This window comes from Diabrotica virgifera, chromosome 5 (assembly GCF_917563875.1).
Source record: "Diabrotica virgifera virgifera chromosome 5, PGI_DIABVI_V3a".
Classification (NCBI taxonomy): domain Eukaryota; kingdom Metazoa; phylum Arthropoda; class Insecta; order Coleoptera; family Chrysomelidae; genus Diabrotica; species Diabrotica virgifera.
Window position 1 is genome coordinate 81,784,059 of NC_065447.1, and position 17,103 is coordinate 81,801,161.

Genomic DNA, 17,103 nt, shown 5'->3' on the forward strand with positions numbered 1-17,103 from the left:
ACGTGCGTACAAAGTACACATACATTCTTTTTTATCAAAAAACAAGCATTTGTTTACATACTCTGCAAATTGTATATTTTGCTTTGCATTTTCATATGAAAAAACCGCGGTATTTATCTTGAACTTTTTTTGAACAAGGTGCAATACTACTTAGGTAATATTATTATTAATAAAACAAAGTATATTAAAATACAATGTTAAAAACTTTAATAATATTAGACGCGACGTACAGCGCGATCAAACAAGGATCTACAGACCGAGCGAGTCTCGTAAATTGCACGGCTTCGAGCCACGCTTCACGCAACCGTATTTGCGTACTTGTGTTTCGAGTTGTGTGGTCGTGCTCTGGTCGAGTGGAGTTATAATTTACCAAATTTAAATATAATCGTTTCTACTGATTCATAATATGTATACTATAATATATTAAAGTTTTTAAATATTGCTAATATTATTAAAGTTTTTAACATTGTATTTTAATATACTTTGTTTTATTAATAATAATATTTATTACCTAAGCATTGCACCTTGTTCAAAAAAGTTCAATACCGCGGTTTTTTCATATGAAAATGCAAAGCAAAATATACAATTTTCAGAGTATGTAAATGCTCGATTTTTGATAAAATAATACAAATTGTATGTAGGTAGGTAGAGTAGCAAAGCGTTGAGTAGTTATAGCAAAAGTAGCTACGCCATCTGAGACACGATAAGGATGAAATCAGTTTTATATTTTCTTTTCTCATGGAGCATGCATGATGGAGAGTTTTTTAAAATACGTAACAAAGCATGTTGTTTTGTTATCTATGTTGCAAATATGTTGTTTTTTTTTTCAAATTACAAAATATGTTGTTTTCAATACAAGTACCTAATTGTTGTTATTATTTACTGAGCATTTAGAATTTTGACTAACGCTCGATTTCATAATAAAGTTAAAGTGTGTGTTACCTTAAAAAATGCAATTGTTACAGTTAAAGAAAACTTTAAATTTAAAGTCCACTTTAACTTTATTAATATAAAATCGAGCGTAAGAAATTTTATAAAGTAAGTATGCTGTACTTTTTATTTTTTCTCAAAAAATAAAACAAAACTTATTTTAAAACATATATTATATTATACTGACACATAAAATAAGTTATTTTTGAATTAAAACTTTTGCAGCTAGCATATTGGCTTCTTCTGAGGACGGCTTTTGCAATTTTGAACTTTTCTTTCCCTTTTTAATTTATTTTGTTGGAAAAAAATTCCTTTGGGGTATATTTTTTTTATTGGAGGGTATTCTGGATGTGGATGGAAAACCCAAATTGATATCTTTTTGATTTCTTATAGCATCTATGGTGGGTTTTATCGGGACTACAATTTTTTGTACAGCCTTTAATTCTTCGAAAGAAACTAAATCATTTATTTGCCCTGTTAGCTGTAAAATTAATTTTTCCTTAGCTTCTTTCAGAGAACTTTCCTCATCTCTTCTTATTTTGCTAACCGCACCTATTAAAGCCCTTTTCTCGTCATCGCATTCAATCACCAGGTTGTCAGCATCACCTAAATAAAAGTAATATAGGTATATCAGGTAAATAATTTATTTCGTTTATAAATAAGTTCTACGCAGCCTGAAATAGAGGCAAATTAAATCATTATTAAAACACAATCAAAATGATATCTTATATATATCGAACTAATTACTGCCACCCATTATATTTATCAATATAATATATAGATCTAACATAACTACCAAAGGAAAAGATTTAAAAGTTTTTCATATAGACCAAGCCGCCCAAGCTAGGAAAATTATCTACATTAAGGGGTAAAGTATAGTACCCTCGGAGATCCATGGAAAAAATTTACACCCAAAATAACAAAATTCAGTTTGGCAACACTGTGCGAATGTTGATAGTAACATATCCTTTTTAAGATAAGCACAACTGTAATTTAGTCCAAACAAATTAATATATTTTTTTTGTCAACAAAAATGAGATTTTTCAGCCAAATAATGTTTCAAATATGATGTGCAAAATAATTTTTAATTGGGTTCTGCTAATGGGCTTGCTTTTTTTGTCATTAAAGTAAAAAAAAAACTAAATTTTACTCATTAAATCAATGTTGTCCGGTTATAGTCTTAATTATTTTAACTGTACTAATATCCGTTGAGTAATTCTGAATGAGTAATAGGTCGTTAAAACATTTTATCTATAGCGGCTTCTGGAATATCTTAAAAATATCGAATTTCATTGATAAAATGCGCATATTCCACCGATCTTCGCTTCGACAATACCCTCGGAGATCCGTGGAAAAAATTTACACCCAAAATAACAAAATTCAGTTTGGCAACACTGTGTGAACGTTGATAGTATCATATCCTTTTTAAGATAAGCACAACTGTAATTTAGTCCAAACAAATTAATATATTTTTTTTGCCAACAAAAATGAGATTTTTCTACCAAATAATGTTTCAAATATGATGTGCAAAATAATTTTTAATTGGGTTCTGCTAATGGGCTTGCTTTTTGTTGTCATTAAAGTAAAAAAAACTAAATTTTACTCATTAAATCATTATTGTCCGGTTATCGTCTTAATTATTTTAACTGTACTAATATCCGTCGAGTAATTCTGAATGACTAATATGTTGTTAAAACATTTTATCTGTAGCGGCTTCTGGAATATCTTAAAAATATCGCATTTCATTGATAAAATGCACATATCCCACCGATCTTCGCTTCGACATTACATACTTTTTGTATCGGAAACTTCAGATAACTGCTGTAGGCACCTATACCTGATTTAAAAAAAAATAATAATTTTAGGAGCATAAATTTTTTTAGAATTATACAACACTGTGTTTAGGTCAGTCTACTTATAAAAATTTGTTAATTCCCAAAAATTCTATCAATAAAATTAATCTGTAATTTTAGCAACCATTGCACAACCATGTACTTGAACACTTTGAAAATAAAACAAAAGTTTAAATTATAAACACAACACTAAATAAATAATTTCTCACAACGGTCAAGAACCACACTTAAAAGTTTTAGAAATTCACACCACAGAATCAAGTTACTCAAATTTTCAAACACCTCACCTGACACAGTGTCTCAAGTACTATTGCGCGAAGCCGTGCAATTTACCAGACGCGCTCGGTCTGTAGATCCAAGTTTTAAAAATACGGTGAGTTGACAGACAAATACACAATTTAAAATTAAAAATAAAATAAGTACGCGTACTACTAAATTCGACCACAAAAAACAAAATTAAACTTGCAGGAAAATCCATAACACACGCTGCTCTAATTAGTCGGCACATTTGCAACTTTCAAAAAAAAAACAGCGTTATCATTCAGATTCCCTATCAATAAAAAGCTAAAAAAATACATTGGGACCGTAAAAGAAAATAATTAAATCTGAAAATATTTAAAAAAAAAATAAAAATTATTTAATCTCCTGTACTATTACGGTTAAGGTTATTAAACTCATCAATTGTCAGACACAGATGATTGTTAACTAAACAAAACATTCAATATGACCTACTTAAAATTCAATTTGTTAGCAGATTCATTTTTATTTTAAATCTGGATTTAAAAATACCAAGAAAAAATTATTATTCTCGTTAACGGATTATATGGAATTTCTCTTTAATATTCATAGTTTTAAAATACAATCTCCAATCTCTTACCACTTACAACAAAAAGCAGCCACGGTCAAGTTATTAAATTGCCGGGAATTATTCATAATGTGACGCCTCACAACCCGGCCTAGTTATTCTTGAATCTTCTCGGCGTTACGAGTAAAGGCCAGACCTTCCACGGCGATTCGAGACGACCGCTGTCAGAGTATTTAAGAACAAGAATTCGAGCACAGGCCAGTCAGTAAATGAACGAGCCGCGACGCGTGATATAATTGTATTCGAATCGGATTTAGTGAAATGTATTTATTAGTTATCGTAATTATTATGTTTAGTTAATTAAATCATAAATTTGAGTTTGTAAATAAATTAGACGTGTTAGTTGGTGTTATTTGTAATTATTAAAATAAATAAGTGATGTAAATAAAATAATATAAGTAAGTCTTCCTTTATTTAAATTAAACGTAGTGCCTAAAGATATAAATAAATAAAATAGTAGAGTAACAATACCGCGTAACAATAAAAAACATTAGTTATAAACTAACAAAAAACAAAGAAAATCAATAAGTTACCGGCGTCACTTTCATATATGACCCGTAAAAAGGCAACTGACAAAGTTAAAAAACTATTCTATGTTTTATGTATTGAATAACAAAAAAAGCAAAAAGGACAGAAGGCCCAAGTTGTCGCGCCATTTTAATTTAGCATGCCTATGGATAACAAAGGCAAAAATATATGTAACATGACAAATTTAACAAAATATAAAAATATACTTGGTGCTACTTAACTTTTTGATATACCTCAGTAGCTGCTAAGTCTTCAGAGACCTAGGGGTGTGGATTCTTAATAGATGTTAAATAAAATTGAAACTCAATTGCTCGGGGGGCGCCATAATTAAAAAAAGAAAATATCAAGAAAAATATTATATGTTTACTTATAAAAAATATAAAACTAAGAATGCCGGTTATTTGAAATATCTGTACTTACCGTAGGCTACTTTCATGTGTGATTACTTTTATAAGGACGATAGAGATTGGTAAAGAAAATCTAATAATTAAACATAATTCTTACTTTCTTACTTTATTGAAACAAATAAAAATTTAGCAAAGTTGTTATCAACAAAAAAATAAATCATCGATTCGCGAGAAAACGTAAGAGTTCAACAATAAAAAAATAGCGCAAGTACCTTGATGTGTTCTTTATCCATAGTCCATCCATGCGGCAGTAACGGCGTTAAACATTGTCCTGATGTTACGGCACATTTGTTGTCACGCACATAACGACACTCAATTTTACAAAGTACAGGTATTAATTATATTAGAGATGAAATTCCATTGTTCGTTTATTGTATGCAAACTTGGATACTATTATTATTATTATTATTAATTAAACTTAAAAAAAACGAAGAACTTTTCGACAAAAGAAAAGTAATGGATTGTTTAATCCATCACTAAAAACACAAAATACGGTCGAGAATTTACATTCCTTACGACCACAGCATCCACTTAAGCCTACTTCGGCTCTGGAACAAAAACTCAAAGAAACTGTCCTAAATACAAACAACTAATTTGCTCCATTGAACTATTTCCAACAATTTTCTCCGTCAGCAAGGCAAGGCCTGCTGACGGAAAGGCACAAACTTCTTATTCTAGCTCTCTAGAACTGATCGCTCTTCTCGACTACTTAGAACTGATCACGATTATACTTCCAACTCCTCTAACACTCAAAACTCACTCCATCTCCCCATTCTTCTATCCTACTACCGGTTTTACCAATCAAAAAAAAATTCGCCAATTTCCACTCTTCATTTCAGAACAAATAGAAAAAATTTAAGCAAACTTCAACCACGCCTTCAAATGCAATAACTCATTCTCCGTCAAATAGGATTGACTCGTGAAATTCTGATGATGTGTCAATTCAAAACTCTCCCATGCTTTTTCACTGATCCAGGTTTTCGCACAGCTGGCCCAATAGATACCCATAAGTATATTATATAAACACACTAAGAGCCTCGTATCTCACAACGGTATGCACTCTGTAAACAAACCAACTGCAAAGCGTCATATTTTGTCGCCAGAAATCAATTATAGAAGAGGATTAAAAAGGGTTCAAGGCAGGTTTTGTTTATATTCGATTCAGAGTTGGACTACCATCTCCATATAGCAACTATTTCAGCATCCTTATGCATCATCAGTGAAGATTATGCAGTCACAACTCTGAAGGGAATATAAACATTCTGCCTCTTTTAAGGCAAAACATCGCGATGCAATGAACCCACCTTTTGAGACGCAAATCAGCGACATCTCTCGTATTACGAGGAAAACAACGAAAAGCCCCAGATACAAAGTTTACTACTTTTTAAACAATTAGAATAATTGAAATAAAAATATAATAAACAATATTTTAAATCTAAGACTTTTCGTTAATAAACTGCTTTCTGGCTGCATCCCATATCTCCGGATTTTACAATATATAATCACGTAGAGACGACGAAAATAGGAGAAAGCAAATAGAGGACACTTAGGCCACGCATTTACCTTCTCTTCGTCTAGGAAAAGGACCGAAAGACAGTTTCTAAATACTCAAAAACTGAGTAAAATGAAAAAGATTAAAAAGGGTTCAAGGCAGGTTTTGTTTATATTCGATTCAGAGTTGGACTACCATCTCCATATAGCAACTATTTCAGCATCCTTATGCATCATCAGTGAAGATTATGCAGTCACAATTATAGAAGAATTTACGATTGTAATTCCCTTGATAAAAAAAACCGACAACCCATTTCACGACAGAATAAGGGCTAACAAAACATGATACTTTTAAAACCTGCGTTCTCCGGAACAAGAAATTTAAAAAATATTCATATGAATCGAGGACGAATTACGCAATACTACAGATTCATGAGAAATGAAAAAGAAATCACACATTTCCACGCAATAAACAAATACAATTTCTGAAACGGATTTACCTTACAGGGTGAAGCACCAGTATCAGGAATTCGAAAACGTTAATGCACTTTGCACCCGTTACAGATGTAATTGCTAAGCAGTTTGAGGGTATCTTTAGTGATATAGGGGAATTTAAAAATGAAATGTCCATAAAGGTTAAGCCAGATGCTAAGCCGTTTGTACAATCTGTACCTCGAACAGTGCCATTAGCACTACTTCCTAAATTAAAAATAGAGCTGGATAGATTGCTTAAACTTGGTATTATAGAACCAATTGAGTCTCCAACTGTGTGGGTGAGTCCTATAGTTTGTGTAGATAAAGGAGATACAGTACGTTTATGTTGTGACTTCACAAAACTAAATATTTCTGTCCTACGTTCTCATTTTCCATTACCGAAAATTGGTCATACACTACAGTTAAGTGGGTCAACTCAATTTTCGAAATTAGACACCACAAGTGGGTTCTACCAGATAAAATTGGACAAAGCAAGTCAACTTTTGACTACGTTTATTACACCGTATGGTAAGTTTTTCTTTAAAAGGCTCCCCTTCGGCATTTCATGTGCCCCAGAGTATTTTGCTTTAAATTTCTCTAAAATTTTAAATGGGTTAGAGGGGGTAGTCTGTCATATTGATTATTAATACATGCTCCAAGCAGGGAGAAACATGATGAGATTTTATCCAGGGTGTTGACAAAAATTCATGCTGAAGATATTACTTTGAATCCGAAAAAGTGTGTTATAGGGGTTAAAGCAGTTAAATACCTAGGTCATGTAATTTCTGATAAAGGTATTTCCGTGGACCCTGACCATGTGAGAGCAATACGCGAGTTTCCTGTCCCCAAGAATAAGTGAGATTTAATGCGCTTACTAGGCATGATCAATTTTACGACTAAATATATCAATAACAAATCGGATCTTTTAGAACCGTTAAGTTCTTTATTGAAAAAAGATTGCTAATTTTTGTGGGGACCTTCGCAGGACAAGGCATTTAACTCATTAAAATTGATTTTAGAAAAGCCTCCCAGTTTGGCTTTTTTCGATGTGAATAAACCGATTATTGTTAGCGCAGACGCTAGTTGCTTTGGGTTGGGTTGTTGTCTTATGCAGGAAAATAAAGGTGGATCTCGGGAAATTGTTGCTTTTTGGATCGAGGCTCTTGAGTCAGGCAGAAACACGCTACGAACAGATAGAGAAAGAGGCTCTTTCATTGACATGGGCAGCAGAATATTTCTCGGACTATATTTCAGGGGTCGAAACGGATTTGAAACGGCCAAGGTTTGAAACGGATTATAAACCCTTATTAAGTCCACTTTACATCAACAATAAATTGAACAATAAATTGACAAAGTTATTCAAGGCCAAATTTGACGTGTTAAAGCACACTTTGACATCTAAGTTTGTTCGTTATAAACTTCACGTGAAGAAAAAGGAAATTGTTCTATTTTTTCATTTATTTGGCGTGAATTCAGTGTCACCAACCTGTGTCCATTTGGCGGGAAGTAGAAGTAGAGCTTTTTGTTTATTATTATTTGTTGAGGTTGAGTCTTTCATGTTCATGACAACCTAAAAATTTTGATTGGAAAATGCATATAAGATAAGGGGGTGGGAAAATGGAAATTAGTGGCTTTTTTTGCAGTTCTGTCTGTTAGTTTTGCGTTTTGCTCTGGCTGGGTCTCTTTTGTTTAAACAATTATGTAAGTATTATAAAAACGTTTTCAATTTTCTGTATTCTTTAGGAAACGAATTATTTATGCATATTATTACCTGTAAATAGTAGTACCTATTTCATTTGATTTTTAATTGTAAAGAATAGAAAATTACCATTCATTTTAATTTTTTAGAATCAGCTGAAAGTGGTCTACAAAAAAACCAGGAAGGAAACGTATTATAGCCTTGTTGTGGCTATGAAAGGCAAAAGAAAGATACCTATAAAAAGTGTATTGACTAGTTGGAAGAAACTCCACATTGTCAATGCATAATAAGATATTACTTTATAAACAAATATCAAGACCTAGGAATGGAACCTGGATAATATAGTCATCAAGAAGATAGCAGGAAGTCATGAGCAACAACAACTTCATAAGTATGAGAATATTGAGGAAATCCACACTCCTCGATATCTACTACTGGACAAACTAGAAGATTGTTGAACTAGTTTGAGTGATAGGTGATAGTGAAAAGCAGAGCGTAGTGCTTGTGTGCTTGTGTATGTTAGAATAGTGCACGATCTTGTTAGATTAGATAAGAGACGCTATGGGGTAAGCTCTTCATTTTAAGGAACAGTAGTAATTTAGGTTAAATTAAATTTGCTCATTGGTCAGTTATGACCAGATTGTAATTCTCTGATGTTTGGCAAAAAGGGCTTAAGTCAGAATTGCACATCAATAATGTTTTGATGATTTCTGGACCATAAAAAAAGTGTTGCAGACTTACACTGTATGTACCAATAAAAGGAGCCGATTTTTCTGGTCCAGAAATCATCAAAACATTATCGATGTGCAATTCTGACTTAAGCCCTTTTTCCCAAACATCAGAGAATTGCAATGTACAATTCAATACAAATGAATCATCATCCTAGTGATGATTATGGAAAAAAATATATGACAAGATTTTGTGCAATAAAAATGTTTATATTTATCAAGGATGTATTATTTGGTATGGCCACATATACTTCTGGTATATCGTCGGTGATGTGATAATACCTCCTATCTGCTTTTTCATGAATTTTGTAGGAGACGAAAAACCATTTTTAGGGTCATCTCTGTTTTCACATGTAAATTTTGACATGTTTTGTGGTAAATAGATGATTGAATTTACTACAAAACATGTCAAAAAATATCATATGAAAACAGGAGGTGACTGTAAAAAAAGTTTTTAGTCTCTCTTACAAAACGGTGAACAGAGGTGACAGTTAATAGAGAGACAGATAATCGAGGTTCTACTGTATAGTGAAATTTGGACACCCGACACCCCATACAAATTTTATGGGGGTTTTGTTCGTTTAAACCCCCCCAAACTTTTGTGTAAGTTACAATTGAATTATTATTGTGGTACTATTAAACACAATGTTTTTAAAACTTTTTTGCCTCTTAGTACTTTTTTGAAGTCAGTTTTTATCGTGATATTTTGAATATTTGTCCAATCCACCACATATTTGTATATGGTTAAGTACGATTGTAGAGACTAATAATATGAAAATTTATTTATGATTTACATTTTTAGGTATATTTTGAACCATTTTAAAAAGAAGCCATATCTTGATAAAAAGAGCTTTATCGAAAAAATAGAAAGAGGTAAAAAAGTTTTAAAAACACAGTGTTTAACTAATGGTACCGCAGAAATAATTTAATTGGAACGTACCCAAAAGTTTGGGGGGGTTAAAGGGAACAAAACCCCCATAAAATTTTTATCATCATCATCATCACTGGCTCGACAGCCCTTTCTGGGTTTTGGCCTGTTCCAGGATTCTTCTCCACTCTGATCTGTTTCGTGCTTTTTTTCTCCAGTTTTTTATTTTTAAGGTTTTTATATCATTTTCTATTTGTTCTAAATATCTCAGCTTCGGTCTTCCTCTTGTTCTTTTTCCTACTGGCATCTGTTTGAATATTTTGTTTGGTATTTCGCCTTCTTCCATTCTTTCTAAATGTCCCATCCAACGCAGCCGTCCTATTTTAATGAATGTTATGATATCCGGATCCTGGTATATTTCATATAGTTCAAAGTTGTACCTTCTTCGCCAAATTCCATTTTCTTTTGTGCCCTTATATATGTGTCGCAAGATTTTTCTTTTAAAGGTGGCTAGCAATGTTTCCTCTCTTTTAGTGAGTGTCCAGGTTTCTGAGCCGTATGTGAGTACCGGTCTTATTAGGGTTTTGTATATTTGGCATTTTGTTTTCCTTGCGACGTTGTCTGATCTTAGTAGCCGAATTAAGCCATGGTAACTTTTATTGGCAATAAATATTCGCCTCTTCACTTCCTCTGCTACGTTATTATCAGATGTGACTAGGGATCCCAAGTATGTAAAGTTTTTTACCCCCTCAATGTTGTATTCTCCTATTGTTATATTTTGTGGCTGCCTTATTTCTGTGTTTTTACTTACCTGCATATATTTTGTTTTGTTCTGGTTGATTTTAAGGCCACTATTTTGTGCAGCTCGTTCTATTTGATTGAATGCCTCTATCATTTTTACATTAGTTTTTTCAAAGGTAATAGGAAGATCAATACTTCATATAAAATAAATAATGAAGATCTGAAATATGTTTCAAAAGTTAAAGATTTAGGAGTGATTTTTGACGAGAGTTTGAGTTTTGTTGAACACATTAATTACATAACAGTTCAGTCTTCAAAAATGTTAGGATTTATTTTGAGACACTGTAGTAATTTTTCAGTTGACACTGTAAGAGGAGTTTATTGTTCTTTGGTGCGATCTAAACTTGAATATGGCTCTATAGTATGGTCTCCATAACATGCAGTTCATAATATGACTGTTGAAAAAATTCAACACAAATTTTTGAGGTTCTGTGCATTTAAATTAGGTCAAACTATTGTAGATCACGATTATTCATTAATAGAAAACAGTTTAAAACTTAATACACTGAAAAATAGAGGTAATCAAGTAGGATTAGTATTTTTGTATAATTTAATAAATGGAAATTTAGATTGCTGTGATCTATTACAGTGTATTAATGTTGATATACAAACTAGAAATTGAAGAGGTGATTTTATAACATTTTATATTCCTTTCCATCGCACAAGTTATGGCCAAAATTCACCTATAGATCGTTACTGTAAGCTTATAAATGACAAACACATTGAAATTTTTGATATATCTCTGAATATGTTTAACAATAATTTAAATAGAGTATTTATTTAATTTTTTTGTTAGTTCTAAGGTTATAGGTTACTTCCTTATGCTTGTCATGCACGGGGAGCTATACTGTAATATATATTATATCACATCGCTCTCTATAGTAATGAGTGAGCCTGCACATACGGAACCATTAGTTCCCTGTCTGCAGGCTCACTCATTACTATAGAGAGTGATATGATATAATATACATATATTACAGTATAGCTCCCAGTGCATGACAAGCTTAAGGATGTAACCTATAGCCTAGGCTATATTATAAAAAAATCACTCAGATGGGACAACAGGTTTAGAAAATTCGAGACATCAAAAATGCCCTATTTTTAAGGTGGTGCGTTAATTTCTTGGAGAAGTGTATTGTAATTTAATGTAAATAATGTAATATTAAATAATTGTAATTTAATATAAGATGTAATATAAGTTCCTTAAAAATATATTTTTTATTTCCCACCATACATTCTCCACAGGTCTAAATATCGATGCTAGACGTCCACCGGAGGTCCTCTCAGGACGTTAGATGGACGTTCGGCAGCAAGACATTGGACCAAACTGGGACGTCCTATGAAGGTCCAATTGACGTTCACTGAACGTCCCCTCGGACGTTAGGTGGACGTCCATTGGACGTTTGGCAACGTGGCATTTGGACCAAAATAGGACGTCCTGTTAAGGTCCAATTTACGTCCCCTAGGACGTCCGATTAAGGTCCAATGTACGTCCCTTCGGACCTTAAGTGGACGTCCAACGGACATTCGGTAGCGCGACATTTGGACCAAAATAGGATGTTCCTTGGACGAAAACTAACCTCCCTAAAGTCTGTGAAGGACATCCTTGTGCTATTAGGGATGTATCTATGTAGGTATAGAGTCTCTTTATTCTATTATATTCTACTCTATTTCAAACCTATTCTATATAAGTATCTACACATTACACCTATTATCATCATCATCATTCTCTTTGCCTTATCCCTATGCAGTGTCGGCTTCCCTAATTGCATTTCTCCACACAATTCTATCTTGGGTCATATCAATGTTAATCCCCTTTACCAACATGTCCTGCCTTATCGTCTCCCCCCAGGTCTTCTTTGGTCTTCCTCTCCTACTCCTTCCAGGAATCTGCACTTCAGCTATTCTTCGTATTGGGTGATTAACGTCTCGACGTTGAACATGACCAAACCATCTTAACCTATGCTCTCTCATTTTGGCATCAATTGGTGCCACACCTAGACTTCCTCTAATATACTCATTTCTAATTTTATCCTTCTTTGTCACTCCACTCATCCATCTAAGCATTCTCATTTCCGCCACATGCATTCGTTGTTCCGCTTTCTTTTTCACTGCCCAACATTCAGTTCCGTGCATCATAGCCGGTCTTATGGCTGTTTTATAGAATTTTCCCTTCAGCTTCATTGGAATTTTTCTGTCACACAACACACCACTCGCTTCTTTCCACTTCATCCATCCAGCCCTAATTCTACTGCATGCGTCTCCATCTATTTCTCCATTACTCTGTAATACCGATCCTAGGTACTTAAAACTATTGCTTTTCACAATCATTTCACCTATTATATTATATTTTACTTTATTCTATACTATATATCTATTCTAATCTATCTATATATTTCATTTAATCTGTTACATTCTACTTTATTCTGTTTTAAATCAAATACTTTATTAGTAAGTATTATATCTACATATATATTACATCTATTCTATTATATTCTACTCTATTCTATTTCAAGTTTATACTATACTATATATCTATTCTAATCTATCTCCCTATTTTATTTATTTTATTAATCTGTTCTATTCTATTCTGTTTCAAATCAAACACTTTACTCAAACAAAGAAACAAACGACATTCAAAAGCTTCTAATAAAAAAATCATTGCATTGGTACTACTGAAAATATTGACATTTTTACAACATTTATTCCAAGTTCCTTCAATTTTTTTGAGGACAAGAAAATTTTGCTTTCAAGAAATTCACGAATTTATTGACGTCAAGTTAATAACGAACAAATATGGATGTCAAATTGTGCTTTGAGAACACGTCAAATTTGGCCTTGAATAACTTGGTCAATTTATTGTTCAATTTATTGTTGATGTAAAGTCCACTTTACAGATTTTACAAACGAAAAACTTAGATTCGTTGACTTCTCGATTACAGAGGTCCAGAATGCGTTTAATGAGATATAAATACACGATTATTTATACTCCAGGAAAAAAATTAGTTATTCCGGATACTTTGAGTTGCGGCCCTATTCAAACTAAAAATTTAGGTGAAGAGTTAGAGGTCGAAGTAGATACTTTTGTGAAAGCAGTAATAAAAAATTTACCTATAAAGTCCTATTTTTTAAAACTTATTAAAGAGGAGCAAGAAAAAGACTTTATTTGCAAGAAATTAAAATTCTGTATTTTATCTTGGCCAGAAAAATCTAAAATGCCGGTCGAGTTGTTTCCTTATTATCAGCATCAATATGATATATCATATTCTGAGAATTTATTATTATTAAAATTTAAAATATTAAAATATTATTTATTAAATTTGCAGTTAAAAGTTCTTGATTTTATTCACACAGGGCATATGCCGTGAAATGGTAAAAATGAGTGTGTGGTGGCTAGGATTGTCAACACAGATCGAGAATCTTGTAAAAAATTGCCCGAAGTATGTTGAACACCGGCAAAATATTAAAGAATCTTTTTACAGGGATAAGACGGTTCGCAGGCCATGGGAAAAAATTGCCATAGATTTTTTCAAACATGAGTAATGGTTTATGATAATTGTCGATTATTTTTCTCGATATTTTGAAATTTTCGAATTAAGTAGTCTAACAGAAGAATCTATAATTCTCAAAATTAAAGATCTCTTTTCTAGATTCGGGATTCCTGAGGTAGTGAGGTCCGATAATGGGACGCAATTTTCTCGAAAATTTAAAGAGTTTGCACAAACTTATGACTTTGTCCATGTTACATCTAGTCCGAAATTTTCTCAAAGTAATGGAGGGGTAGAGAGGGCGGTGCAAACGGCTAAGCAACTTATAAAAAAGAATAAAAATGAAGACATGTTTCTAGCATTGTTAGCTTATAAAACCAGTCCATTAGAACATGGTTATTCTCCTAGTGAGTTACTTATGAATAGAAAATTACGATCCACACTTCCAGTGTTACCAAGTAAACTGGAAGAAACTTTAAATACAAAGTCGGATTTTCTAAATAGAGGGAAATATGTCAAAGATAAATCTGAGCGAAATTATAATAAATGTCATAATGCTAGGGACATGGACACCTTAAATGTTGGGACTCCGTATGGATTGTTGACATAAGGAAGTATGGGAAAGTAGTAGAGATTTGTGAGGAACCGCGTTCCTATGTAGTGGAAACCAATTGTGGCCAATATCGCTGGAATCGTTGGCATTTAATTTATGCTCCCTACTACTTTCCAAGCGAGCCTGCTGAGTTACCAATATTGACTATTGATAATAATACTAGTTTAGATAGTGTACCGGTTAATAATAATGTTCCGCGGCAAAATGAGAATATTGACACTTTAGAAGAAACAAGTGAAACCGCGATTCGAAATGAAGTGAGTGTTAAAACGAGAATTTTGGTCCTGGTTCGGAACAGAAATTAAGTATTCCAGGTTCGGTGACACGTAGTAGGCCAAGAAACCTGCTTATCTAGCAGATTACACTGATTAATGTATTTAGTAGTATTTAGTGTTTAGTATTTAAGTTAGGATTAGTATTAGGTGTTATGAGTTAAGGGTAGGATAACCTTCTTTGTAATGTTTAATAAAAAAAGGGAGATGTGCTATCAGGCATAATGTATGCAACCAGGATAGCAGGGGATTAACAGTTGTTGGTTAGCACGGGGCTTAGAGGTTATGTCCATGTAAAGGTTAAGTTAATAAACAAGTTCTAAAGACATCGAGTGTATTATTTAAGATAATAATACTACAGTTAGACTAGTTTTTTGATTGGTCAGTGTCATTAAATGAGAGAATAAAATTACTTAATATTAAGTAAACCTAATATACTTCTCTAACCTGCTTAGAACAAATTTTACACTTGTTAAGTTTTTTTCCCAAGGTGCACTTTTAAATGTCTTTTCAAATTAATGGCTTGACTAAACTGCTTAAAACAAATTTCACACTTGTAAGGTTTTTCTTCAGTGTGTACTATTAAATGTGTTTTCCAATTACTTGCTGTAGTAAACTGCTTGAAACAAACTTCACACTTATAAGGTTTTTCGCCAGTGTGAACATTAAAATGTCTTCTTAAATTAACCGCTTGGTTAAACTGTTTGAAACAAATTTCACACTTATAAGGTTTTTCCCCAGAATGCACTTTTAAATGTGTTTTCAAATGAACCGCTTGGCTAAACTGCTTGAAACAAATTTCACACTTGTAATGTTTTTCCTCAGTGTGGAATCTTAAATGTCTTTTCAAATTACTTGCTGTAGTAAACTGCTTAAAACAAACTTCACAATTGTAAGCTTTTCCTCCTGTATGTGTTCTCAAATGTTTTTTCAAATTCCCGCTTTCAATAAAACTTTTCAAACAAATTTCACACTTGTAAGATTTTTCTCCAATGTGCATTTTCAAATGCCTTTTCAAGTAAAATACTTCTGTAAACTGCTTAAAACAAATTTCACACTTGTGAGGTTTTTCCCCAGTGTGCATTTTCAGATGTGATTTTAAAGCACTAGCATCTCTAAACTGCTTAACACAAATTTCACACTTGTGAGCTTTTTCTCCGGTGTGCAGTGTCAAATGTTTTTTCAAAATACTTGTTTGAGAAAACTGCTTGAAACAAATTTCACACTTGTAAGGTTTTTCCCCAGTGTGCACTCTCAAATGTGTTCTTAAAGTACTCGATTCACTAAACTGCTTAAAACAAATTTTACACTTATAAGGTTTTTCCCCAGTGTGCACTCTAAAATGTGCTTTCAAAGTTCCTGCTTCACTAAACTGCTTAAAACAAATTTCACACTTGTAAGGTTTCTCCCCAGTGTGTACCATCAAATGCCTTTTCAATGTAGATGGGTGAGAAAACGTCTTAAAACAATTTTCACAATTGTAAGGTCCCTGTCTAGTCTGAACTTCCCCCCGAGTAATACCTAAAATACAAAACAACTATAAACATTTACTACAAGAAAAAAAACGTAGAAAAACAAAAACATTGTTTTTTTCATTTTTGACATTTTGATGGAAAGGACATCGCACACATCTTATGGAAAATATAGTGTCACCCAAATTCAATAAAATTTACATAAATATATTCGTCTCGAATTAACAGTCATTTCATATCATTGCGCCAACTCCGAATTTTCAATAATAGCGTAAATTGATATAAATAAATCTGAAATCAAATGGGTACGTACATACGTAAGTTAGAGAGAGAGAAAAAATATCAAAATACCCAAATTATCGGTAGTCCATAAATCTTCTCCGGCTATTAAGGAACAAAATGCAAAATTTTGACGCATGTCAAAATTTTCAATGTGTTTTAAATGTACATATTCATTTTTTTCGAATCCTGAGAAAACTAATAAGTATTTTCGAAAAATGTAAACGCAGAATGAAAGACTACTTTATTACCGAGGGCAGAAAGTCCTTAGAATAAATAAAAAGTTTCTTTTGAATGAAATATTTGCAATTAAAAATCACACTATTTTCTCTTTT

At 32.5% G+C, this 17,103-nt stretch overlaps 1 protein-coding gene across 2 annotated transcripts in view; it reads right to left on the reverse strand.

The window, feature by feature from the left end:
* Positions 1-1,124: 1,124 nt before the first annotated feature.
* The window catches only part of LOC126884251 (zinc finger protein 235-like), a 45,281-nt gene continuing 29,302 nt past the window's right edge, over positions 1,125-17,103 (reverse strand). The window contains exon 2 of one of the 2 annotated variants that reach the window (XM_050650184.1): positions 1,125-1,536. In XM_050650184.1, coding sequence (XP_050506141.1) covers positions 1,220-1,536 — 317 coding nt within the window. In that variant the 3' untranslated portion in view covers positions 1,125-1,219. Of the gene's footprint in view, positions 1,537-15,334; positions 16,539-17,103 lie in introns of those variants that run through there. The other variant, XM_050650183.1, reaches the window with a different exon arrangement.